A 27,488-nucleotide genomic window follows, 5' to 3' on the forward strand; every position below is an offset into this window, starting at 1 on the left:
ATTTAAGAATGGTATATAAAAGGCTTCTGTGTTAGTGTGATTTTAACCCCTTTGAAGGCATTCTTGCCGAGGCGCTAGAGGTGTATTAATCATTTTCATATTTGGGGGGGGGGGGCTGTTTTTTTGCCATATTTGTTATTTTTTGCCAGCGACCCATCTTTAAACTTGCCTAGGATTTTTAGGCAAGAGTTGAGTGATGCCACACAGTGTATGATTGAGCATTACGCAGTACATATGAGTGAAGTAATTATGGACCAAGATGCAGCAGTACAGGGATGTGAAAGTGTTACCAAACCCTGGGAAAGAATCCTCCAAGAAGAGTGTAAGGGCAGCTACTAAATTCTTTACTTCAATTTGTCCGAATGGAGTTTCATCTGCGGAGGTGCAAGAACTGTGTGATAAGCTGGAGTGGCTAATGAGTAAGGAGATGTCAGTTCATTTTAGTACATTAAGTTTACAATGTTACTTAGAACATGACATTCCTCCCATGGGGTCTGAGGGCTTTTAAAAGCCAGTCTACTCCATTTGACCCCAATGATGAAAATAAGAAATTCCAAATGAGATGGGTAGCTGCAGCCCATTGGTGTTCAATAGACTGGGTGAATATTTTGATCGAATGGCATCTGATAAAACCAGCGGAAACTTGGAGAAGAGATTTCATTGGTATGTGAATCTCGTCAGCTGCTATAAGTGCTGCACAACTTGAACAGTGTCAAATTGATATTAATACAAAACATTTGGACTCAGAGAAACAGTCAACTGTTAAGAAAAATAAATTGCAAAGAGACCTGAAAGATTATAGTAATGGTTCTGCCTATTTGTGGAGAACCAATAAGAAGAAATGGCATAGAGACGTCTGGTTTTGGGAACCAAACAAGAATTTGAGGCAGCATGGAGATTCATGAGCGTCTTCGGAATATATAGAATGGTCGTCTGAATGGGAGAGTGACTATGCAGCATATCCATTGTTACCATCAGCCTAGGAACCAAATTATGTGCAGCAAACATTTAGAAGGGGAAGAACAACAGAAGAAAATTTAAGAAAATGAGGGTGGAATTTGTATGAGTTGAATTCTGGCACTTACAGGGATGGACAGCAACGGCATTTGTACCAGCAGCAACAAAGGTATAAAAGAACTAAATAGAATTAATTTTGTGACTGCAGGGACTGTTGCTAATAACTACTGTCCCTCTTGATGATTGTCTGCCAAGTCATGTAAATGATCTTAAAATAGCAGGTTAAACACTGAGTGATTGTAAAACAATAGTACTCAGTTGTGGTTTAAAATTCATTCTTACAGTCATGCTTAGGTTGTATATTATGATATTTTTTGCTTAATTAGGAAGTTACACCGTTTGAATTTCTTTAATAATAGCGATAGTTTAAATGTTTCATATAATCTGTGATTAAGTGAGTCACATGAAACAGAATAAAGTTTTTATTCAGGTGTTTCCGATATTGATGAGGATGGAGTTTTGAATGTTTATTGTCATCTTGACACTAGTAATGTGTCATATAAAACACAGTTTAGTCCACCTTTTATGCATGACACGGTGCAGCAGTTTTCTTCTATGCTGAACTTCGTAGTAGAGTCAGTTTTGATTTCATGAAAAATAAAGATAAAATACAATATGATCTAAGACAGAATATATGTGTGTGAATGAGATGGAAGATAAAGGAATGGTGAGGATGCGGGGAGTAGAGGTGGCGAAGGTGGATGAGTTTAAATACTTGATCAATAGTTCAGAGCAATAGTGAGTGTGGAAGAGAGGTGAAGAAGAGAGTACAGGCAGGATGGAGTGGGTGGAGAAGAGTGTCAGGAGTGATTTGTGACAGACAAGTACCAGTAAGAGTGAAAGGGAATGTCTACAAGAGGGTAGTGAGACCAGCTATGTTCTGTGGGATGGAGACAGTGGTATTGACAAAAAGGCAGGAGTCGGAGCTGGACATGGCAGAGTTAAAGGTGTTAAGATTTGCAATGGGTGTGATGAGGGTGGACAGGATTAGGAATAAGTATATTAGATGGTCGGTCCAGGTTGGACGGTTTGGAGACAAAGCCAGTGAGGCGAGATTACATTGGTTTGGACATGTGCTGAGGAGGGATGCTCCGTATATTGGGAAAAGGATGCTACGGCTGAAGCTGTCAGGTAAGAGGAAAGCCTAAGTTAAGGTTTATTGATGTGGTGAGAGAGGACATGCAGGTGGTTGGTGTGACAGAGAAAGATGCAGAGGAGAGGAAGAAATGAGACCCCTAACAGGAACAGCCGAAAGAAGAAAAAGAATATAATCTAAACAAGAAAGGAAAGCCCTACAAGACTTTATTAATAATGATAAAATAGTATTTGACTGCTGATAAAGGAAATAAAAGTGTGATATTACATTTTAAACAATATTTAAAGATATGTTAAGAACATTTAGATAATACCACAATTTATGAGAAAAGTAATACGGAACAATATAAGGGAGCAATATTGAAATATCAGGAATTGTTAACTAAAGGCTAGAGATTAGGTTATTTTTCAGAGGATGATATTAATAGAAAATTTAATGTAGAGGAATGTGAGATGGCCACCTTTTACTGCCTCCCTAAAGTACATAAAATATTCATGACCCCCCCCCCAGGGTGACCAATAGGGAATAGTCCAGTTGCTTATTATATAATTGAATTAATAGACTTTAGTTTGAGGCATAACCACTTTGAGTTTATTGTCAGTTGCAGGGAACAGCCGGGGGGTACCTTTTGCCCCCAATGTATGCAAATATTATGATGGTCTTGTTTGAATCAGAATGTCTACATACCCATGATTTTGTTAAGACATGTCATGAAGCATTATAGATGACGTCATTTTTATACGTAGGTGTGGTCATGATAGAGTTGAACAATTTATTCAGGATTTGCAAAAATTTATTCAGGATTTGCAAAAAAAAAAAAAAAAAGGCTCTGTTTACAATTTGATGAACCTCAGTATGGCCACCAGGCTATATTTTTGAATGTTTGCTTAGAAGGGGTAGTAAATGAAGGAATTATGAGTACGATACATACAAATTTTGTGCTGGTACTCATTTTTTGGATGGCCATAGTTGCCATCCACTTCATTTGATAGTCACTACTATATGGAGAATTGGTACAGGTCAAAAGGTTATGTAGTGATAATGAGGAATTAGAAAGAGAATTGGTAAAAACTGCAATGATGTTTATTGAGAGAGGATATAATAAAGAAACTGTAATGGCCTCTCTACGAATGGTAAAAGAAGGTGATATTAGATCAGGTAAATATAGGAATGAATGCAGGGGTCAAGGAAAGAATAAAGTAAGATCTGAGAATGAATATAACATTTATGTAGTCACTACTTATTACCTGTGAGCAGGTTGTGAAAACCATAAAGTACTATTGGGGTTTTCTTTTTAAGTTTTAAAGGAGAACCACACCTACAGACAAAAACATGTTTATTTCATCATGGTTTTGTGTTTCCTACATTTTTAACACCACTCTGGGACTATTTACAAGTTTTTAAATATTTTTATACGTAATTTCTGAGTCTGATCACATGGGGTATAGCATCTTGAAGTAATTCCGATTATTTAGTCTGCCTCTGGGTATCCCACAATACAGTGCTTGTTTGTAAAAAGTTACATCATGCAGGCCTCTCTTCCTAAAGCTCATGCCACTGCACTGATTTTACATGCATACACTGATGTCTTTCAGTCAGTTAGTTTTAAGTAACATTTCTTGCTGTTCAATGACTACTTAAAACACCCACAGTGCGAATGCCACAGAACAGACTTTCAAAGTGCTTTTTACTGCTGCTTCTTTTTAGAATGGCTAAACTGCAGTTTTTTTTTGTGAAGCCTGATTTGTACTAGTTTGACTCATCTCCCATCCCCCTTCACACCTAATTTCCCTAGCAGTCAAAGTGCTAAGGGTAATTTGAGCTGTTGCCTACTGTGATTGACAACTCGAGCAGGAGTGTCCTTGTCCTAGCCTTTACTTTCTCTATGGGTCGGGGAAGGACCAGGGAGCTGTGACATCGCAACATGGATGGGTTTTTAGGACTGTCATGTCATCAGTTTAGGGAGGGAATTGGCCAGAAACATACCTGTATTCAGTGGCCTTGATGACATCAATGAATTGAATACTTTTTCAGGGCAGGATAAAAGTTTTTTGAAAGTGAAACCACCGCAGTACAGTAAGGTACTGTTCTAGTGGAGAGAAACGGTCAATTTAAAATATTTGAAATGCTGTGTTGTTGTCTATTCATAGCAGGGACAATAAATACAGGGAAAAAGGACAGAGAACTTGAGCTTTTAATAAGAGAATCCCGTTGTTGTCCTTTAAGGAATTTGCTAATTTCTGTAGGACCCCTATGTTCTCCTTCCATAGAGGAAGGAGTATAAAAGATAGTAGGGGCTGCAAATTTGCTATGAACTATTCTAATAAAATGATTAAAGCCTTTACATAGATGGGCACATTTCCTTGTTATAAATGTATTGCTTGTAAGTTTATAGTTATAGTTTCTGATAGACTCAATGGGCAGTATTTTAATGTGAATGGCAGATTTTGTTATGATTCAAAATGTATTGTGTATGCCTTAAAATATTCTTGTAATATGTTTTATACTGGAGAGAGCAAAAGGGCTTTCAAAGTGAGGTTACAAGAACATGTTAGAGACATGTTAAAGCCCTCTTGCCAAACATTTTATACAGTATTACAGTGGGAAGCCAGAGGGGTTGCAGGGTGCAATTTTGGAAAAATATGTTCAAAGACGTATGCATACAGAAGTGAAGAATCTCCTTTTATATAAGGAGACTATTTTTATTCTTAAGTATGGTACCCTTACCCTTGTTTGTATGAATATGGATTGTAATTGGAAGGTTTTAATATAATTTTATTGAATAATTATTTAATGGAGTTTAATTATGTTATGTATTTAAGAATGATATGTAAAAGGCTTGTGTGTTAGTGGATTTTTAACTCCGTTGAAGGCATTCTTGCTGAGGCAATAGAGGCGTTTTAATAAATCGTTTTCATTTTTGGAGGGGCTGTTTTTTTTTCTCATATTTTGTTATTTTTTGCTTTGCTTTAGTGGTCTAATTGGCAGAAGATCTTATTGTATGCAAAGATGTAATTGTCCTATCCCCAAACTGAATACTCTTGAAACTTTGACTGCGCCTTGATGTCTTTTCCATAAAAAGCACTGTACCTTCTCTGGTGTCTTGTTCCTAGTAAAGTTTGAAATGGAATAGCTACCCTACTGTTGTGGGAAACGCACTTCGTATCAAACGCACTTCGTATCGTACCCCATTCTTCCTTTGAGAGGCCTTACCTGTTTTTTGGTAGTATAGGTCAGTAATGCCCAAATAGCTTTGACCTTTGCTTTTCTGGCATGTTTTCCAACAACCCACTCAGTGACCCAGAGAAACTCTCTCTACCATGCCTCTCTAACACTTAGTAGCCTTGATGGTCAGCTCTGCCTTTGCAGCCCGCTTAATATATCTCTCTCATTCTGAGTATGTTCTTTCCATGATAGACTGTAGATAGCAGTGCCATGCAAGGAAGCAAAGGCATAATCTCCTGCTGGTCCTAGGATGTGATCTAACAGCCTATGAAAAAAATTGCTGGAGAAATTTTGTAAACTTGTGTAATCCAAATGGGGTAACAAATACTGACCTGTCCCTGGCTGCAGGTGTCAAGGGTACATGCAAGTAACCTAGGTTAGGTCACTACTAATGACAAATTAAATCTAAGCCCTCTCACCCTTTGACCATGCTACAGCTTTAGGGGTGAAAATGTGAATTATGGGACGCCTCCTTGTATGTAAAGAGGAACTGGGGCAGGTTTTTGGCCCATTCCCTCTTAAACTGGTCTGCAAGTGCCTTCAACATGGTCTTCACTGTAGCATTCAACATCTCTACCAGACCATTTTTATGTGGATAGTTGGGGTAGTCTTTAAATGCTTTTCCCTGCAACACTTGGACAAACATGTCAACAGGTGTGACGTTAAGTTGAGACTACCTGTTTTTCAGTTTCTCAGAAAAATCTACCCTGCTGAAAAATATCCAACAAAACATTTGCCTCCACCTGTACTTCAGTGGAAGACAGAGTCACCACCTGTGGGGCATTATCTACAACCACCCAGATATTTCCCTCACCTGTGCAACTTGGACTACTCCGAGGTATCAATGTGTCCATGGCTACCATCTGAAGTGGCTTCTCTCTAAAAGGCAAAGGCATCAATGCAGCATTTTCTGTTTCTAACCTTTTGGCACTGTTCAAAGGTCCTGAAATACCCTGTAACTTTCTTTGCAGTTGCCAGGCAATAACATTTCTATATATACTTTTTTTAGTATTCTTCATGCCCATGTGTCCTGCCAAAAGAATATTGTGAGCTGTGGTCTATGATCAGAAGTGTCAGTAGGCCCTAGCTACTGCCAACTGCTGTAACGCTCCTTGAAAGGTCTCTATATTATACAGCATTCACTTATTCCAGTATGTGGATTCCACCCTAGTTTTGAGTGTCGGGAGCCTTCTTGGCTACCTCCGTCAAACCTTTTTAAGTAGGGTTTGAGAACTGAGGCCGATTCATCTCTTCTTGGTGACCTTTTCCAGCTCCCCTTGCAAAGGAACAGTGGTACCTTCTGCCAGTGGTACTTCAAATTCTGTCTGCTAACACCTACCTCTCACTTTTCAAGAGAGGACCTGTAACTTTCCCATCTTTTGGCTTAGTTGCAGGCTCACTGCTACTAACCAGCTACCCTTCTGATGTAGCCACATTACCGGTCCTGAATGAAGGTGTGGGCCTCTTTATTTTTTTATTTTTTTTTTAACCATCCCCATACATTTTTCTCTATATCGGGCTGTTTGTAACAGCATTTCCACATTGCCGGAGTTATTCTCTATCAGGATATCAGCAGGGATGTTTTCTAACATGGCCATCTGCTTGCTGCTTTTCCGTCTTCTTCCTAATTAGGAAAACTCTGGTCAAAGGTAAAGTCATCTTTGGATTTAAAGAGAAGGTCACACAGTAGGTTCAAATGGAAAAAGGGGAAGCTGGAGTTTCTAGCACATGCCCATGTTTTGAGACTAAATGTTTTGTTTGTAACCAAAATGGCATGCGTGGTTTCACTGTCTAATAAGACATGGTGGAGAGTGAAAGTCTCAGAAGGTGTCATGCAGGAGGGGTACTATGACAGTGATGGGTTGTTTGGAGACAACAGCTGCATCTAACTTTCATAGAAGTCTGTAACCTGTATTGGTAGTAGGGAAAGAGGTCAAGGGGGACTTGGCCTTACATCAGAAAAGTTCCCCCTGGACGAAAGGCAATTGCATGGCTTTGGCAGTGTAAAATTCAAGATCCAAAAAGTAAGCCAGCAAACTGTGAGACTAAAATAATAAATTTATTCAGTAATGCAATGCACAAACAAACAAACCGGTTTTGGCTGGTACACAACACAACCTTCCTCAGTGTAAAGTAAAATCCATTTCAGATAGTCTTTTATACGGGTTCATATTAGAATGACAAAAACCCATTTTGTCGAATGTGTTTTCATCGACATGTAGGGCGAACAGGCAAAACACCGAAGCGGCTGTTCAGCGAATTCTTTCCCCTGAGAAAGAAGTTGCTTGACAGCTTCGTTGCTTTGCCTTTTCTGGAGTATAGTGTGGTCCCTTGTCCGGTAAAGCTCCAGTGCGTGATTGTGCAACAGTTGCTGACCTTAGGGTTAGGGTGCGGGTTAGGGTGCGGGTTAAGGTAAGTGCATATGTATGAAAGTGTTTACTGTTTTTTATTTTGTGTTAGATGTATGGTTGAGTTACGTGTGTGTGTGTTTAGCTGTTTACTTTTGTTTTGGGGGGGTAGGATTAGGGTTAAGGTAAGTGTGTTTATGTTTGGAACTGTTTATGTGCGAGAGTTACTGACCTTGGGGTTAGGGTCCAGGTTACGGTAAGTGCATATGTTTTAAAATGTTAACCTTTTTTTTTTTTTAAATGTATGGTTGGGTTACGTGCATATGTGTATTTAGTTGTTTACTGATTTTTTTGGGGGGTATAATTAGGGTTAGGGTGTGTGTATGTGTTTGGAAGTGTTTTTAATGTTTTTTTTTTTTTTTTTTTTTGGGGGGGGGGGGTTGGAACAGCGATTTCTTTCCCTAGGGAAGAAATTGCTGTTTGGTGAATATGTGTCAATGTAACACCGTTCGGTGTTATGAACTCTTTTATACGTGCACTTAATTGAATTAAGTATGCGATTGGATGGTCAAAATTGTCCATTTAATCCAGGTGGAAATAAACAACCCAGTTTAACAATCCATTTTTTTCTCTCCTTTGTGTCAAGAATGGAATGCCACCCAGCTTTGTTGGATTTATTCCCTTTCATTATATCTGTACCCATGAAGCTAAACTTGGCAGATGAATGTTTATTTAAAGCACTGCTTGATTTTTTATTCTTCATATCACTGGTATGTTCAGAGATTCTCATTCTTAGTGGTCATGAAGTTTGTCCTGTATAGAAGGAGCCACAGCTGCATGTTGCTAGATATATCAGCCATTCACTACTGCAATTGGCAAAAAAATTAATATCATAAACTGTGCCACAGTTCTTACTTGCAAGTTGTTTGGACTTAAAAACCTTGTTACAGTGAGTGCAGTGTCCACATGGAAAGCATCCTGTGAGCACCTCACCCGTTAGTGTAGTTTGGACCTCCTGAATTAGTGTCCTGGAGTGTGAATGTCTGTAATGATTCAAATGTGAGGCTAGATTTCTTCCTTTATGAATTGAAAAATGGCATCTGTCTGGTAGAATATTGGTTAGATTGTGATCACTCTGTAAAATATTCCACTGTCTCTGTACACTGTTTATTAATAAATCAGAATTCCTACCATAAGTGGTCACTAGTCTAATGGGTGCCAAACTTTGCTGCTCCCGTTGGTTGTAGGTCAAAAGGTCTTCCCTCTTAAGTGTATTAGCCCAATTGCTGGCCTGAAGAACATGTCCCATCTGGTATCCCCTGTCTCCCTAAATCTGTGAGCCAGATTCTGTCCATATTCATGAAAGGTTGAATCCTTAGAGCAAATATGTCTCATTCTAATGTATTGGGATTTGGGGATATTTTTGTCTTATGTGTGGCGGATGAAAGCTGAATGCATGGAGTAGGGTATTGTATTGGGGATACTTCCAGAAGGCTTCAGTACACAGGAGTATTATCTGGTTTTCTAGAGATGGAAACATCAATAAAAGTAATGATGTTCGTGTCAAAATTGACCATGAAGTGTAGACCCCATTTGTTTTCATTTAAATAGTCAATGAATTCAGACAAATATTCCACATCCGACCTCCAGCAATCATCCAAATATCTCCACCAAATGTCTATCTCTGTCGGGTACAAGTTATGGTCTGCATCATAGATTAGTTGTTCTTCAATAAAGGCCATGAAAAGGTCAGCATAAATGGGAGCAAAGGATGCCCCCATAGCCGTCCCCTTGATTTGCCAATAGCATGTGTCCTGATAGAAAAAGACATTGTTGGTTAGGACATGCTCTGTCAGGCCTGACAAAAAAGTATTGAATCCTGGCTGATATAATTCAGATTTATACAGCTAGTATTCAATGGCTTCTAACCCAGCAGCATGAGAGATGTTTGTGTAAAGGGCACTAACATCTAGAGTGCACATCAACCATTCAGGTTCAAGTTGGGTGTCTGAAATAATTTTCAGAAATTCTGTGGTGTCTTGTATGCTTGATCGGACCCATCATAATAAAGGTTTAAGATGTTTGGTAAGAAACAATGACAATGGTTCAGTGATAAGAGCCTCTCCCAGACATAGTTGGGCTCCCAGGTGGTTTAATAGGGTCCTTGTGTATTTTAGGCAAAAAATAAATGCATTGACTCATGGTATCCTTAATAGTGAGATGTTGCATAACTTTGTCACTAATAATGCCTTCTTCCCTGGCTAGTGATAAAAAATTGTCTATCTGTTTTTTGAACCTAAAGGTAAGGTAGAGTCCAGGGGCATTTCAAAGTAGTACCACCCATCTTGAAGTTGTCTTTTGGCTTCAGAATCATATTGGAACCAGTTCATTACCACTACGGCCCCACCTTTATCAGCAGAAAGAATGACAATGTCTTTGTTATTCTGTAATTTGATTAATGCTTCCCTTTCGATCTTTGAGAGATTTTCATTTATAAGTAAATTCATTCCTGTGATAGTGTAGATCTTTGAGATCACTACTTTATTGTTGCACTGTAGGATTCATAGGAGGCATATACCTTGCTTTATGATAAATAAATTCATTTTCCACACCAAAAATCAGTAGAGTCCTCAAAATGCAATCTAAGGTTTATAAGTCTACAAAATTACATTACATCTTGTGCTAAAAGATCCTCAGTAACTAGGAAGCCAGGAATAAAACTAAGACCTTTTATTAAGAAGTTCAATTTGTGTAGTAGACAAGCTTACATCAGAAATGTTCAAAACATTGACATTATTTTGGTTTATTTCCGAGTTATTAGTTTCAAAAGCCCATCTATGTTTATTTCTTGAATGTTTTCTACCTGCTCTTTTGTATTTGGGCCTAAAGGGGCCAAACTATATGCCCTCTTGGGGGTAGGTGAGTCTGGTGTGTGTTGCATGTCTGTATCTGTGTATGAAGACAGATCATCAGTAGATGACTCTGTATCTATAGGTCGCGTTTTCAAAATCGACCTTGGTCATTTCCTTTTGGGAGTTCTAGTTTGTGCTTGTTGAAATCTAACCTGTTTACTATTACTGAAAGGGTTACCAAGCTGATAGTCTGTTTGGTCCCTCTGAAAGTTTTGATCTTCTTGGTTTTCAATTGTTCTTCGAGACCAGATAAGTCTTTGGCCAGTTTATTCAAATTGCTAGTAAAGAAGGGCTGTCCTTCATATGTCTGTGCTTCAGAACATAACTTAGTGACTTCCCCAATCTGCCAATCAATGACTCTATCATGAAATGTAGTCAGGGCTTCAACGAAACCCATAGTAGCTTGTTGTTTGATGATGAGTTAAATAAACAATGGACGGACATCCGCCTCATTGCCTAATGGTTGTATTCTAATACGTAGTCCCCTGGGTATAATCCCTTTGGCCATGTATGCTTTAAAAAGTTTAGAATGCCAGACATGAGACCTGAGAGATCTCATGCTCTTTTGTAGTTTATCAAAACATAAACCACAGCTCAACTCTGGGCCTAGGGCTATACCACTTGGTTCATTATTGTTTGCAGTGCCCAATCCAAAAACCCTACGTCCTCCCTGTCAGCTGACAAACCCATTAATATTTTTGTTAACTCTATTATGGTGCAATATATTCCTTGAAAAAAACATTTTATTAATTACTAGGTATTAATATAAATAGACCAGCAAACCCATAGAAACTAATATCCTGTTCCTCAAAAACTTATTGTAAATCCACTTGTTAAATTATCCAAAAAATATATATAATTTTATGGCAATATTAGCCCTTGCTGGGTATGATAGCAATGCTAAGCCATATATTAGTCCAATTTATCTTTGACACTTGTATTAATAACAAATAGAATGAACATTAACAGCTCCTGTACCTGCCTTAGATACAACATTCAATTTTGGTCATGTGACCCACTTTTTTATCTTCAGGACAGGGCTACGCCCATTCTAAAACAGACTGACATACACATGGCCAGCGCTTGGTCTGTAGTATAGAAGGTTGTTGGTCTAAATATTAATCAACCCTATGTTTCAAGCACAAAATAACAATAACGGGTCTAAAGCCTGATCATAAATAACAAAAAATTGAATAACAAAAATTAAATGGTCTGTCAGTTGAAAGCCCCGAATGGAAGTTTGAGATGGGGCATTCCACAAACAATTCAAAATACCCTTAATCCAATAAACTAGGATCCGATGTTAAAATAGATTAATGGGTTGAGCCTGAGAAGTCTGGGGGACATCCAACAGAACTGTATAAAACAATGATGTGATATCGGTATTCATAATGGTACATAACAGAAGTATGGCCTGTTGATCTGTTAAGTTTTATTTCATTATTTGTCTGACAGGCTCCCCCACATAGAGATGATGCTTGCCCCCAATTCCTAGATATATCAGTAATCTGACAAGGGACTAAGTGAAATAGGAACAAACAGCAATGATATATTTAATTCTATCTAAACTGTATTGTGCTGTAAAATCAAGTTGTTTATGTAATTCCTTGCTCGCACAAAATATATTGTAAAGACCAAGTTGTCAGATGTATATGGAAAGGAAACACAAATACAGCATGTCCAAACAGATACTGATTTTCTTAAATTCTGAACCATACTGTGATCACATTTGTATTTGGTTTAGATAACTCAATGCTTCAAAATAATATTCAAATTGTTGTTCTAGCTGACATAAATCAAACCAATACACTTGACCCATTGATCAAAAGAATATGACTGCCCCTGGAACAATAGTCTATTTGGTTGAAAATTGTATGTTATAACACAAAAACACTTAATCCCAACATAAGTAATATGAGCAGATACAGATTGGAATGGAAACCCTTCAAAAATTATAATATAAGTTGTGAACAGCTGTTTACCTGTTATAATGTCCAAAAATTGAAGCGAGCTGTAGTTTAACATGCAAGTCCCAAATTATGATGAGTTAAATAAACAATGGACGGACATCCAACAACAAGCTACTATGGGTTTCATTGAAGCCCTGGCTAAATTTCATGATAGAGCCATTGATCGGCAGATTGGGGAAGTCACTAAGTTATGTTCCGATGCACAGACATATATGAAGGACAGCCCTTCTTTACTAGTAATTTGAATAAACTGGCCAAAGATTTATCTGGTCTTGAAGAACAATTGAAAACCAGGAAGATCAAAACATTTCAGAGGGACCAAACAGACTATCGGCTTAGTAACCCTTTCAGTATTGGTAAACAGGTTAGATTTCAACAAGCACAAACTAGCACTCCCAAAAGGAAACGATCAAGGTCGATTTTTGAAAAAGCGACCTATCGATATAGGGTCATCTACTGATGATCTGTCTTCATACACAGATACAGAGATGCAACACATACCAGACTCACCTACCCCCAAGAGGGCATATAGTTCGGCCCCTTTAGGCCCAAATACAAAAGAGCAGGTAGAAAACATTCAAGAAATAAACAACGTAGATGGGCTTTTGAAACTAATAACTCTGAAATAAACCAAAATAATGTCAATGTTTTGAACATTTCTGATGTACGTTTGTCTACTACACAAATTGAACTTCTTAATAAAGGTCTTTGTTTTATTCCTGACTTCCTAGTTACTGAAGATCTTTTAGCACAAGATGTAATGTAATTTTGTAGACTTATAAACCTTAGATTGCATTTGAGGACTACTGATTTTGGTGTGGAAAATGAATTTATCATAAATCAGGGTATATGCCTCCTATGAGTCCTACATTGCATCAGTTTCAAAGTAGTGTTCTCAAAGATCTACACTATCATAGGAGTGAATTTACTTATAAATGAAATAATCTTTCAGAGATCAAAAGGGAAGCATTAATTGAATTACAGAAATAACAAAGACATTGTCATTCTTTCTGCTGGTAAAGGTGGGGCCGTAGTAGTAATGAACTGGTTCCAATATGATTCTGAAGCCAAAAGACAACTTCAAGATAAACGGTACTACTTGGAAATGCCCCTGGACCCCACCTTTAGGTTCAAAAAACAGATGAATTTTTATCACTAGCCAGGGAAGAAGGCATTATTAGTGACAAATTTATGCAACATCTCACTATTAAGGATCCCATGAGTCAATACATTTATTTTTTGCCTAAAATACACAAGGACCCTGTTAAACCACCTGGGAGACCAGCTGTGTCTGGGAGAGGTTCTAACACTAAACCATTGTTATTGTTTCTTACCGAACATCTTAAACCTTTAATGTTATGTAGTCCTGTCTCACTTCCATTATTACATGTGGGTTCGGAGCCCGGCCGCTTAGCCTGAAAACTTCTGATTGGTTCGTGGCTAATAGGTATCCCATGATGCACACGCACATTCCCCAGATCTCGTTTGCCGCACACGCACATTCCCCAGATCTCGTTTGCCGCATCTTCAGTCGGAAGCTTCTTTTGGTTGGCCGTGGCTAAGTGATTTAGTTCTTTATTATTCTGCTTGTTAGAAGTTTTTAATTTCTTGTGAAGTGCTTTTCTTATTGCTGTTAGCCTTATTGTGATAACTGATTGTGTTAATTTAACCGGACTTGACTTTTTCCTGGATGTGACTTTTCTGCTATAAAATTTGGGGCCTGTTGGCCTTTTTTGTGTGTGTTCCCGTGAGTGTGTGCATTTGACTAAACCGTTTTACTTAGAGGCATTAGCCTGTTCCTCTTTACTTTACACTAGGTTCATTTAAGTTAGAGAACCAAGTAAAACTTCCCTTGGTTGTTTGTTGTGGGAAATAGGGCTAGATCTGTTTAAGTTAGAGGATCTAGTTCCTCTCTTGTTGAGTGAGTGTGTTATTTTAGTTCTCTTCAATCGTCTATTGAGACTGCCATTATGTCTAAAGAACATTAAGAGCATAAACAGGATTTAAAAAGTGGACTAAATGCTCTCAAAAAATGTCCATCACTTATGGACATAGCATCTGTGTGTACTGTTTAGGGGCCATACATCTTCAAGAGACTTATCTCTTTTGCCATTCCTTTAGTCCTAGAGTGCTCCAGGAATGGAAGAATAAGTTGATTCTAAAAGGATTGTTAAAACCTTCTTTCGGGGAAGACCTAGCCAGCTCGTCCTCCTCTACTAGGTCGCATTCTCCCAGTAAAGATAAGGGCAAGACCTCCAAAAGGCCTTCTCCAGCCTCAACTTCTGTCTCTGAAACTCCACAGAAGTTACCTAAATCGGAGATGGTCTCTGTCTCTTCGGCTCCACTGTCCTCTGAGCTGAACGAGATTCTGGACACTGACATTGCAGTGTCGGCACCCAGTGCTTCGGTGCCGATCACCAGCAGTCCTCTTCGGAGCCGGTCTACAGACATTCCACCGGTCTCCCCTACTTTAATATCACCTATATTACAGAGAGCGAGGTCTCCAACACTTGTCCTCCAAATCCCCCAGGAGCTTTTCTGAAGAAGACATCGAGAGAGTGGTGCTCAGACTCCTTAAGTCGTCGGCCTTGCCAAAATTTTTATCGGCTCCGACCACTTCTGCCTCGGAGCCGACTCCTGTTACCGACCCTGCTCTTTTTCCTCCTCCAATTGAGATTGGGCCTTTGGAGCTGATGCTCTCGGTACCGACTGCAGTGTTGTCCTTGGCTCCAGCACTCCGGGTGGTTGTCTCGGAGCTGAGCCCCGCTCCGACACTGTCGGCGCTGTCCGAAGCATCGGTCGGGCCCGAGGGCGACACTTGGAACCGAACCTCTTTGGTGCCAAGTCTTCCTCTTGGTGCGTCGGCCTGAGTGAGCTCTGACCCTACATCGTTCTTGGAGACGATTCTTTTGGAGCCATTGGTGCCTACACTCTCCTTGGAGCAGGGGCGTCCGGAGCTGGAAGAATCGTTTTTTGTGAAGATGAGGAGCATGTTGGATAGTTCATCTGTACCACATAGGAGTACCGATGCTGTACTCCCTCAAGCGCCGACTATATGGTTTCAGCATCCTCTCTCTCCCAGGATGGTAGAGACTAACAGCCTCAGGACCCCCTTTGGGTGGTCCCCGATTTTCCAAGGCCTCCCCAGAAGACCCCACTGAGGAGCCCCCTCAGAAGAGATCATGTAAGCGGAAGCATGTAGACTCCCCTGATGAATCTGTCACATCTGACACTGACCTCGATGAGTCGGAGGGGGTCCCCTAAGTCGTCCTCTGAAGATGTCTCCTTTGCAGACATTTTGGAGATCCTCAGGCAGAGAGGCAGCTGTCCCACTGTTACCCTTTCCGATGAGGAGTCAATGTACCTGAAGGCTTTTGGGTCTCAACCCTCAGCTTCATGGGTGTCTCCTCCATTTGATGAATTGCCAGATCTCTTGAGTAAGAAGGCATGGCAGACTCCCGATGCTGTGGAACCGTTCCCCAGGATGCCAGATAAATTTCTCTCCGCCCCTAAGGACAAAGAGTTTTTATCTAAGGGTTTACATGTTGATGCCATGGTGGTGGCGGCGGCCACTAAGAAGGAGCTAGCAGAGATGACTTCTTCAGGATTCCTTATTAGGTGGACGGATTGAACGATGGGTAGGTACAGGAAGCGTATCTTCTCTTCAGCGGCTTTTATACTCCACTGAACTATCTATCACATTTTACGAGACTTGAGAGAGATCTCCTAAAGGAGTTAGGAGATACTCTTCAGGGTACCTCGACTGAAGCAGTTTCATCTATAGTGTCGGCTCAGTTGGCTACCCTCACATCTATTGTTAACTCCTCCATGTGGCTGATCTCATATGCAGCTGATGGTGCGATTAGGGCGGCGGGTTCAGGAGTCTCATTAAGGAGACATTCCTGGATGCGTCTATGCAACTTTGCTGAGCCTTTCAAGTCTACATTCACCAGTGCTCCCGTGGACGGATCCTCTCTTTTTGGACCCAAGATGAAAGATACCCTCACCAGGAGTGAGCAGGAAGGAAAGACTCTCTCTGCTATGGGAGTCCGTTTTACCATTCCTTCTAGACCTTACCCTAAAGGTCAGAAGAGCGGCAAAATGTGGTTCAAGAAATCACAGAGACCTTTCCAGGACACACAAGGTGATTCCTCTTTTAGAGGCAGGGGAGGAGGAAATAATGGTAGACGTCGCCCTAGAGGCAGGGGAGGCCCACAAAATCAGGGAGGTCGCGATTCCTTTCGTGACCGTCCTTATCAGCGTCCCTGATGTGGAACTCGACTGTGTGTCTCTGGAGCCGGTCAGGGGTTGCCTGTCCTTGTACCCAGAAGCCTGGTTAAATCTCACTTGAGACAAGTGGGTACAAGACATCAGTCAGAGGTTACTCTATACCCTTTTCCCATCCACCACGTCCTCCCAAAAGGATCCCAGATGTACCACCCAATCACAGGGATCAAGCAGGCTATAGAGATAGAAAAGCTGCTGTTAAAAAGAGCCATCCAAAAGGTCCCAACAGACCAGACAAGATTCGGAACGTACTCCAGGTTCTTTTTAGTTCCAAAAAGAACAGGGGACTGGAGATCCATCCTAGACCTCAACAGGTTAAACGAGCATGTAAAGAAGTCCAAGTTCCAAATGGTCACTCTACAATTCATACTCCCTTTGTTGAGGAGAGACAGCTGGATGTGCTCAATAGATCTCCAGGATGCCTACTACCACATAATGATGGACAAAGCATCAACGAGCTACCTACGCTTCCAGCTGGGAGCCAGTCATTACCAGTTTCGGGTGCTGCCCTTTGGTCTCACTACAGCCCCCTGGGTGTTCACCAAGTGCATGGCAGTAATCACAGCTCATTTGCAGCATCGGGGAATTCATGTCTTTCCATACCTGGACGATTGGCTCCTGACCGCCACCACCAGGCATCGCATAATTCAATCGAGAGATTCCACAATCAAGCTCTGTTCTCAGTTGGGAATCTCAATAAACTGGGAAAATCCTCTTTTTTGCCCACTCAGCCTATAACTTTTATAGGAGCAAACATAGACACGGTCGAGATGACAGCCAGACTGCCTACAGACAGAATACAGAATCTTGTGCAACAAATTTTCAGAATAGTTCCCCTTCAAAGAGTCAAAGTGAAGGTGGTGTTGCAGCTTCTCGGGACTATGTTGTCAACTGTAACCTTGGTACCTTTAGCAAGACTACATATGAGTATACTCCAATGGCTCCTGTCATCCCAGTGGTCGTTTCAACAGTTGCCTCTACATCATCAGATCCCGATTACAGATTTTTGCAAAAAGGACCTATGCTGGTGGATTCAACCAGGTCATCTTATCCCAGGGACTCCCTTTGTACCGCACCAACCCATTGCCACTGTGACCACGGATGCCTCTCCGGGTGGGGGGAGGCATTATCTTGGCAGGACTATCCAAGGCACATGGCAAGAGCAGGTGGCCCATCTGCATATCAATGTCCTAGAGATGAGGGCGGTGCTTCTAGTGTTGCAAGCACTTCACAACTTTCTTCCTCTAGGGACAGTAGCTATCCAGACCGACAACATGTTGGTTGTCTGGTATTTAAACAAACAAGGGGGAACCAGATCATACCCCTTATTTTGAGAGGCCATGCAAGTTTGGGATTGGGCGATTTCTTCCCAATGCTTTCTCATTGCAACGCACATCCCGGGGACTTCCAACGTAATAGCGGACAAGCTAAGCAGGGCAATTTTGTTACCTCATGAATGGTCCTTGAACCAGAAAATAGCCAGTATGATCTTTCACAAGTGGGGACAACCCTGCTGAGCCCTTTTTGCCAGTTCCATCAACACCAAATGCAGCACCTTTTTCTCTCTCATCCCCCCTCTGGGGAGTCTCCAAGAGATGCACTAATCCACGATTGGCCCCCGGGACTCCTTTATGCTTTTCCTCCTTTTCCACTCATCCCCAAGGTCATACAGAAAGCAATGCTATTGGGAAGCAAGATGATCCTCATCACCCCTTACTGGCCTCATCAGATTTGGTTCCCTTTCCTCGGGCCTCACCTGTTGGACTGCCCATGGACCCTGGACCCAGTGCCAGATCTCCTGACACACGTCAGGTTCTCTTCATCCCAGTCTCCACACACTCAAACTGACAGCATGGCTGCTCCAGTTCCATCACTAGTCAGGCTTCATGATTTGTCTCCAGCTGTAACCCATATTATTACCTCTTCTCACAAGCCTTCTACCAGAAAAGTGTATCATAGTAAATGGAAGAGATTTTCCATATGGGCACACAAAAGAGAAGTTGATCCATTTACAGCTCCCATTACTATTGATCTAGAGTTTCTTTCTGAACTCTTTCATCAAGGTTCAGCGGCTGCTACACTCCAAGTTCAACTAGCAGCAATATCTAATTTTCATGTGGGGATTAATTATTCCAGTCTTATGTCTCACAAACTGTGCAAATCCTTTCTTAAGGGTTCCATGATGTTAAGACCTCCTGTGCAAGACCCCATTCCTCCTTGGGACCTGTATCTAGTTCTGTCTAGACTTACTCTGCCACCCTTTGAACCAGCCCATAGTTGTCATTTGGTTTCTGTCTTGGAAAACTCTTTTTCTGGTAGCAATAACTTCAGCCAGGTGAGTTTCTGAATTACAGGCTCTGTCTGTTAAACCTCCATACTTAATTTTTCATAAAGATAGGGTCTCTCTCCAGACCAATCCTTCTTTATTCCTAAGGTCTGTTCTCAGTTTCATTTAAACCAAACAATTGAATTGCCAGTGTTCTTCCCTAATCACTCCAATAAAGCAGAGTATGCATTCCACCAATTGGATGTACACAGGCAACTACGTTTCTATAGCCACCGGACCAAAGGAGTTAGAAAATCAGAACAGCTGTTCGTTTCTTTTGCTGAGGCGAGAATGGGCTTGCCAATTTCCAAGGTTACACTATCAAACTGGATCTCTAGTTGTATTTCCTTTATTTACAGTTCTCGGGGAAAGGAGTTAAACCCTTTAAAGTTAAAGCGCATTCTACCAGGTCCTTTTCTACTTCTGTTGCTTTCCAAGCCAGGACACCTATTAATAATATATGTGCAGCAGCAACATGGGCTACCCCTCATACCTTCATTTTCCATTACAAATTGGATTTAACTTCCAGAGGTAGAGCCTCGTTTGGTTCCACGGTACTCAGGAGTATCTTCCAGTGAGCCACCCATTCAAGATGCTAGGGACGCTGTCCCACATGTAATAATGGAGGCAAGCTAGGACTACATAACATAAAGAAGTTATGTACTCACCGTAACGTTCCATGTATGTAGTCCATCCCGCCAAACATTATTACGAACCCACCCACCAGCCCCCTTCCTGGAGGATCTGGAGACCGTTTTTTCCCTTTCTACAGTGTTTTTTTTTTTTTGCTACAAGGGCTCCTTTTATTACAGTTTTATTCTTCCGGACCTTTGTTCCTTTTCTTTTTCATGTCTGATTCTGGTAGACTAGTAGCAAACAAGATCTGGGGAATGTGCGCATGCATCATGGGATAACTATTAGCCACGAGCCAATCAGAAGTTTTCAGGCTTTCTAAGTGGGCCGAGCCTGAGCCGAGGATCGGCTCTGAACCCACATGTAATAATGTTCGGCGAGATGGACTACATACATGGAACGTTATGGTGAGTACATAACTTCTTTTTACGGTGGGTCCGATCATGCATACAAGACACCACAGAATTTCTGAAAATTATTTCAGACACCCAACTTGAACCTGAATGGTTGATGTGCACTCTAGATGTTAGTGCCCTTTACACAAACATCCCTCATGCTGCTGTGTTAGAAGCCATTGAATACTGGCTGTATAAATCTGAATTATATCAGCCAGGATTCAATACTTTTTTGTTAGGCCTGACAGAGCATGTCCTAACCAACAATGTCTTTTTTTCTGTCAGGACACATGCTATTGGCAAATCAAGGGGACGGCTATGGGGGCATCATTTGCTCCCATTTATGCTGACCTTTTCATGGCCTATATTGAAGAACAACTAATCTGTGATGCAGGCCATAACTTGTACCTGACGGAGATAGACATTTGGAGGAGATATTTGGATGATTGCTGGATGGTATGGAGGTCAGAGGTGGAATATTTGTCTGAATTCATTGACTATTTAAATGAAAACAAATGGGTCTACACTTCTTCATGGTCAATTTTGACACCAACATCATTACTTTTCTTGATATTTCCATCTCTAGAAAACCAGATCATACTCTGTGTACTGAAGTCTTCCTGAAGTATCCCCAATACAATACCCTCCTCCATGTATCCAGCTTTCATCCGCCACACATAGACAAAAATATCCCAAATCACAATACATTAGAATGAGACATATTTGCTCTAAGGATTCAACCTTTCAGGAATACCGACAGGATCTGACTCTCAGATTTAGGGACAGGGGATGCCAGATGGGTCATGTTCTTCAGGCCAGCAATAGGGCTAATACAATTGAGGGAAGACCTTTTGACCTACAAATAACGGGAGCAGCAAAGTTTGGCACCCATTAGACTAGTGACCACTTATGGTAGGAATTCTGATTTGTGAATCAACAGTGTACAGAGACACTGGAATATTTTAAGAGTGATCACAATCTAACTAATATTCTACCAGACCGATGCCATTTTTCATTTCATAAAGGGAGAAATCTAGCCTCACATTTGAATCATTATAAACATTCACACTCCAGGACATCAATTCAGGAGATCCAAACTACACTAACGGGTGAGGTGCGTTTACAGGATGCTTCCCATGTGGACACTCACTGTAACAAGGTTTTTAAGTCCAAACAATTTACAAGTAAGAACTGTGGCACAGTTTATGATATTACATTTTTTGCTAATTGCAGTAGCGAATGGCTGATATATCTAGCAACATGCAGCTGTGGCTCTTTCTATATAGGACAAACTTCACGACCACTAAGACTGAGAATCTCTGAACATACCAGTGATATGAAGAATAATAAATCAAGCAACGCTTTATATAAACATTGTATAAAACATTAATCTGCCAAGTTTAGTTTTATGGTTATAGATGTAATGAAAGGGAATAAATCCAACAAACGGGGAGGCATTCCATTCTTGACACAAAGGAGAAAAAATGGATTGTTAAACTGGGTGGTTTATTACCACCTGGATTAAATGAACAATTTTGACCATCCAATCGCATACTTAGCATGTATAAAAGGCCATCTGAAGTGGATTTTACTTTACACTGAGGAGGGCTGTGTTGTGTACCAGCCGAAACCGGTTTGTTTGTGCATTGCATTACTGATTAAATTTATTATTTTAGTCTCACAGTTTGCCGGCTTACTTTTTGGATCTTGGACTTGGCCTTAGACATAACCATAATCAAGCCTGCATTGGTCAAAAATTAGCAGTGCATCCCTGGGCAGTACTCTCCATTTGGAACTCTGGTAAGGAAACCTTTTCAGGTACCTTTGGCCAGAATGTATCTGCATTATGAATGATTACAAGGGAGCACGCAGGTGGCTGTTTGGGGATATCTGTGCCCACTGACCCTAAGATTATTTTAACAAAAGTCTTTCAAATAGGAAGTGCTTCTTAATATTCTCTTATTAGTGCCATTTTGAAGTATGACTCAGAAATATGCAAATTAAAGCACAATGTCCTTGTGGGGGGAGACATTTTTGCCCATTAATTTATCGTTTTGCATGGTTTACAGTCTGTTTCAGATGGACCTTTTCTTTGTACTTTATCCTTATGTCATCACATAATTTACGTTGTGTTGATGATCTCACCTTAACCACGTCAGCATTTTTTTTTGTCTTTTCTTTCCATATTCATTGATTCTGACATCCTCTTCTACTTCCCAGTGTCCTATGTGCTGACCATCTCTACTGGTTTTGCACTTTCACTGTAATTTTGGGAGGACTCTATCGGTATCTTATTTTTCACTTATTCCCACGTTTTCTCTCTCTCTCTCTCTCTCTCTCTCTCTCTCTCTCTCTCATACACAAACAGAAAGCAAACCTGTCATGCTGAGTCCTGTCCTCCATGTTATTACTTATGGTTTTCTGGGTTCCTTGGCCTTATTCATTACACTCCTTATCTTGCTAGTGTGCAAACTGATTCTTCTCTGCTACTGAGGTGCAATTTTAAAGTAATCCTGTTTTGGAAACTCTTAATCAGCCTACGTTTCACTTGCTTCACATTTGTAGTTATTGCATTTTTGAAAGTTAAAGCAGCAATGCTGTTTCATATACTGCAAGCCTTGCTTTTTTAACTTTGGCATTTCTTTCTGTTTGGCCAAAACAGAAGTCAATTTATGTGCTTCCATTGAAGCTGCCCCTCTCTGCAGCTTTATGTCTTCATTCTGCAGTCCACTATGGGCATCATCAGCATCCTGTTCAGATTTCCTGTAGTCAGCTGAAGTATTGACTGTAAAAGGACATTAGGTTCAGTGTATTTAACTTATCAACATAATTTGGTACTTGTAAAGTATTCTTGTATATTAAAATGTTAGCTGAGCTTTCTTCTGTCCATTTCTTTTGCATGTTGGGTCTTGACTGGTATCACAGTATTAATCTATTTATCTATGTTGCTTTGCACAGGAAGCTGGCCTTTTGGTGACTGAAGATGAGGGTGATTATACTACTGCTGTGGAAGATGACGACATTCCTTCCACGTCTATGGCAATCACCAGAAAACGAAGGAAACGTTATGCATCAACAGGTTAGCAGTTTGTTGTTGTACAAACAGTAACAGAATATGGCTGCCTTTCTAGTAAGCTATCAGACTTTGTATGTGAGATCAGATTTACGGATTGGGAAGTAGTTTTCATGTGCATGCATATATCCAGTTGGGTCTAGGACTATTCACTGATAGCACATTTCACTGAAACACATTTGACTGTGCACAGTTCACTGAAAACACAATTCACTGAAACACATTTTACTGGAAGTTGTATATGGCCTTTTCCCCACTGTAGTGCGACCCTGGCGTTAGAATATATAGTAAAGGGGGGGCACCGCCCCCCTCACATTGGGGGAGTGGGGGGCGTAGCCCCCACCTATTTTAAATATTTTGAACTATATACATGGATACTTGCAATTTCAATAAATTACACTCTTCTAAACTTAATATGTATCCAAACTATGTGGGGGGGCTATCCCCCACACACACCCTTACTATATATACTAACTCCAGGGTCGCCCTACAGTGGGGAAAAGGCCATATATAACTTTCAGTGAAATGTGTTTCAGTGAAATAGTCCTAGACCCATCCAGTTATATGCATGTATACATGGGCATATGTCAGATGATTGACTTTTCAGAAACTTGAAATTCATATGGTTGAGACCATATGATCGAGTTTCCAAACACTAATATCAAAAAACAAAGCCTAAAAACACAAAAATCTACTTTATGTTTCTGCAAGGGGGCAAGCTCCCTTACACCCCCCCATATCCCCTGTAAATTATACATACCAACTCCGAGATTGCACTACAGTGAGGGAAAGGGTAAATTTTCTAGATCCGCACTGTACTGCAATCTCCATTCAAAAGCTTCAGGTTTTCAAAAACTCGTTCATATAGTCTGGATCATATGAATTTCGAGTTTCTGAAAACTTGAAATGATAGGGACCTTTATAGATAGATGTATGTATGGGACCCTTATAGATGTATGTATGTATGGATGCATATGGATGCATAATATACACACACATGTATATGTATAATGTGTGTGTGCATTTCAGTAATTATAGGTATGTTGGTGGATATGCTTGTGTAATAGAAATTACGATTAACCTGTAACAAGTCCATTTTTTTCCTTGTTAATAATGTTGGTGCCATGCATATCAGATTTCATGAAGAATGGAATATTGTTGCCTAAAATGCATTGCACCAAAAATGTACTTAAAATTACTGGAAGCCAGCTCTTGTACCAAAGCTGGAGCTTGAACAACTTTTTGTTGAACAGCTGCAGGATTCTTCCCATTCTGTGGTTTCTCTTCACCTTTTCCAGTTGATTTTCTTACAGGCTGTCTAAGTTTCTTCTTTGTTGGCATCCAGGTAGTGTACTTATGAGCCAGTAACTGAACTTTAATAAAACGGGCAGAATTACTGGCTCCTGTCTGTCACTTTCTTTTTCATACTGGGAGAGCTGAAATTAAGTTTAGTGTGCAGCAGTCTTGGAAAGCCAACGGTCTCCAGTTGTTAATACTTTGCCCTTCTGGCACAGTTTTGTCAGGATCAACTCTTTCTGCTGGTATGATTACATTTTTACTAATACAGGGCTTGGCTGCTTTCTCATGGCCAGGTTTGGAGCATACCTACAATGTCCCTTTCAGTTAGCAAATCCTGCTGTGGAATTATCAGTCCAGCTGCTTATTTGTGCTTTCATGAAATTAATACAGTCCGTTTCTTCCAGTTTCTTTGGTCCAGCAAAAAATCTCATTTTTTTTCTGCATGATCTGTCCTCTAACTCTGCTACTTTTTGAAACCAGCCTTCTTGATAAGTCTCATAATCTGCCAGTATTTCTTTATTTCATCCTCTCACGTTAGCAGTTTTATCAGCTCATCTGAGTAGCTAGTTAAATATTCTTGTATTTTTCCTGCCTTTTGTTACTTGAGTTGATATACTCCTTCAGTATTTCATTTATTTTAATTGTCTGAGTACATTTCATTTATTTTTTCCTCCAAATTATTGGAAGCCATTTCTTCTACCAAAGCTAGAGATTGAACTGCTTTTTGCTGAACAGCTGAAGGATTCTTCCCAGACAGTGTTTTTTTCTTCCCTTTTTCTAGTTTTTCTTTCAGGATCTCTAAATTTCTTATTTACTGGCATCCAGGCCGTGTACTTACTAGCCAGTAACTGTATTTTACTCAACTTGGCAAAATTACCAGTTCTTATTTCTTACTCACTTTTTTCACACTGGGAGAGCTGAAGTCAAGCTATTGATCAGTGTGCAGCCATCGTGGAAATCAAACTGATGGTTAGTGTTTACCTCACAGACACAAGATACGGGGTTTGAGTGTCATGAAAGGAAAATTGTCTAGGCTTAGAATGGCCCACATGGGCAGTTAGCCTAGTACTTACCTATGACTCTATGAACATGATATCAATGTTGAAACGGTTTTCACATTTGTGTCACACTAGCTACCTGATCATTTTACTTCGTTATCATTTAGGGTTTCTTCCAAGATTTCGTCTTGTGCTATAGTCTCCTTAGCTTTGAATCAAAGGTAGATATTGCTCAACCTAGTCTTCAGGAGGAAAACTGTAAATTCAACTCTTTTTTTTTTTTTTTTTTAACTCTAAATTGTATAGATGGGTCACTTTGTTGGGATAAATACGGTCCAGCTGAGTCTGATTTGATTAGCTGCTCTGGTGTCTCATGGATTGGCAGAAAGGGATGGGCATTACCATCCCTGCAGGGAAGGAAGTCTTGTGGGTATCTTTGATGCTGCCTGATGTAGTCTGGTGACCTTGTTGTAAGGGGGGGTGTCCAAAGGGGGAATAGGGAGGGAAGAGCTGACATCAAGGCTGGATGAAACATGGCATGTTCCTTTTGTTTGTCCGCTCATGGAGTTTATGGCAGGAGCAGTGAGAGAGGAAGGAATAACTGGGTAAGTTATAAGGAACCCCCCCCCCCGCAGCAGGTATTGATGGCCAGACCCCCGGGATGCCCATAGGTTCTTTGCTGGCACTGGTTATGTGGAGTTTGCCTGGGAGGAGGGTAGGAGAAGACTGGTAAACTAAGTGCTGAATGTGGAGCACTGAGTAGAGAGCCATAGGATGATGCAGAAAGGAGAAAGAGCCCCCCCCCCCCCAAAAAAAAAAAAAAAAAATCATGTGATTTTGCTAGGTTTGCTTGAATGGTAGAACTTCTTTGGTGTATAGGAGGAGGAAATCTTTCACCTTTACCATATGACACAGACTGTTTCATTTGCAACATTGGTGCACTTTATCCAATCTAAGTCCAAGATAAAGTCCCACGAAAGATGTAATCATGCACTATAAGATTATTTTCATATCACTGCTGTAGTCTCTGGTCATAAAGCAGGATTTGTACAAGTGTCCTTCTTAGCAGTTCTATGTTTATTCTTTGATAAGCTGTGTAAGAGCACTTTAAATCTTCATTCTTATTTTTATAACCATACTTGTGTACATTTGCATGCTTTTGTTTTGAATGCAGGTTTGTAAAGTTTATTATGTATGTACAACTGTAAGCATGGGTATTTCAGTTTGATGTTTTTAGGATAAAATTCTGATTCAAGTCTAGGACATGAGTAGAGAGATGGAATTGCTTGTGCTATGGAGAGATCCCATCCAGGGCTGTGTGCCAGTATAAATTCCAGATTGCACACTTTCTTTTTCACATAAAAGTCTCTGTGCTCTTGCCAGATTCATATTTCTGTCATGGTTGATACCTTTTGCCATTCAGTTCACTACCTGCATCGAAACTTGAATGGAGTTTTATTTTACCCATTAAATCATCGTAATTGTTGAGCATTTGGTTAACTTGGCTCATATCTGGCAATTTGTTTAGAGGATTAAGGAGCTTTTAATTGGGCTTGTTTCCTTTGGTCTGGTGGTACAAGGTTTGATTCCCTTAGCTGTCTTTGCCTAACTTTGTGACTCTGAGAAAGTCCCTTAACCAAACCCAGCTCCCGAGCCGAGTCTGAAAAAGGTCCATGGGAATCATTGGTCTACCTGGAGAACATATACAGAAATATAAGAAAAATAAAGTAACAATAAAATAAAACTTTTTAATTGTTACTTAAAAGTGTTGAGTATAAGAAGCTTCTCCCCTCTCATGTCCATAAGATATATTTTTAACATTGTGCATTCTGGAGCCATTCATCCCACCCTTCCCATGTTTTGATACGTTTCTTGCTCATCTAAGTTTGAACAAGACATCTGATAATGT

The 27,488-nt window shown here is 40.4% G+C and overlaps 1 protein-coding gene across 1 annotated transcript in view; it reads left to right on the plus strand.

The window, feature by feature from the left end:
- The window catches only part of GTF3C3 (general transcription factor IIIC subunit 3), a 701,049-nt gene that overhangs the window by 16,347 nt on the left and 657,214 nt on the right, over window positions 1–27,488 (plus strand). The window contains exon 2 of the mRNA XM_044060620.1: window positions 23,168–23,288. Within this exon, the coding sequence (XP_043916555.1) occupies window positions 23,168–23,288 (121 nt within the window). The remainder of the gene's footprint in view (window positions 1–23,167; window positions 23,289–27,488) is intronic.

This window comes from Protopterus annectens, chromosome 2.part0, assembly GCF_019279795.1.
Source record: "Protopterus annectens isolate FY-2018-M chromosome 2.part0, PAN1.0, whole genome shotgun sequence".
Taxonomy (NCBI): Eukaryota; Metazoa; Chordata; order Ceratodontiformes; family Protopteridae; genus Protopterus; species Protopterus annectens.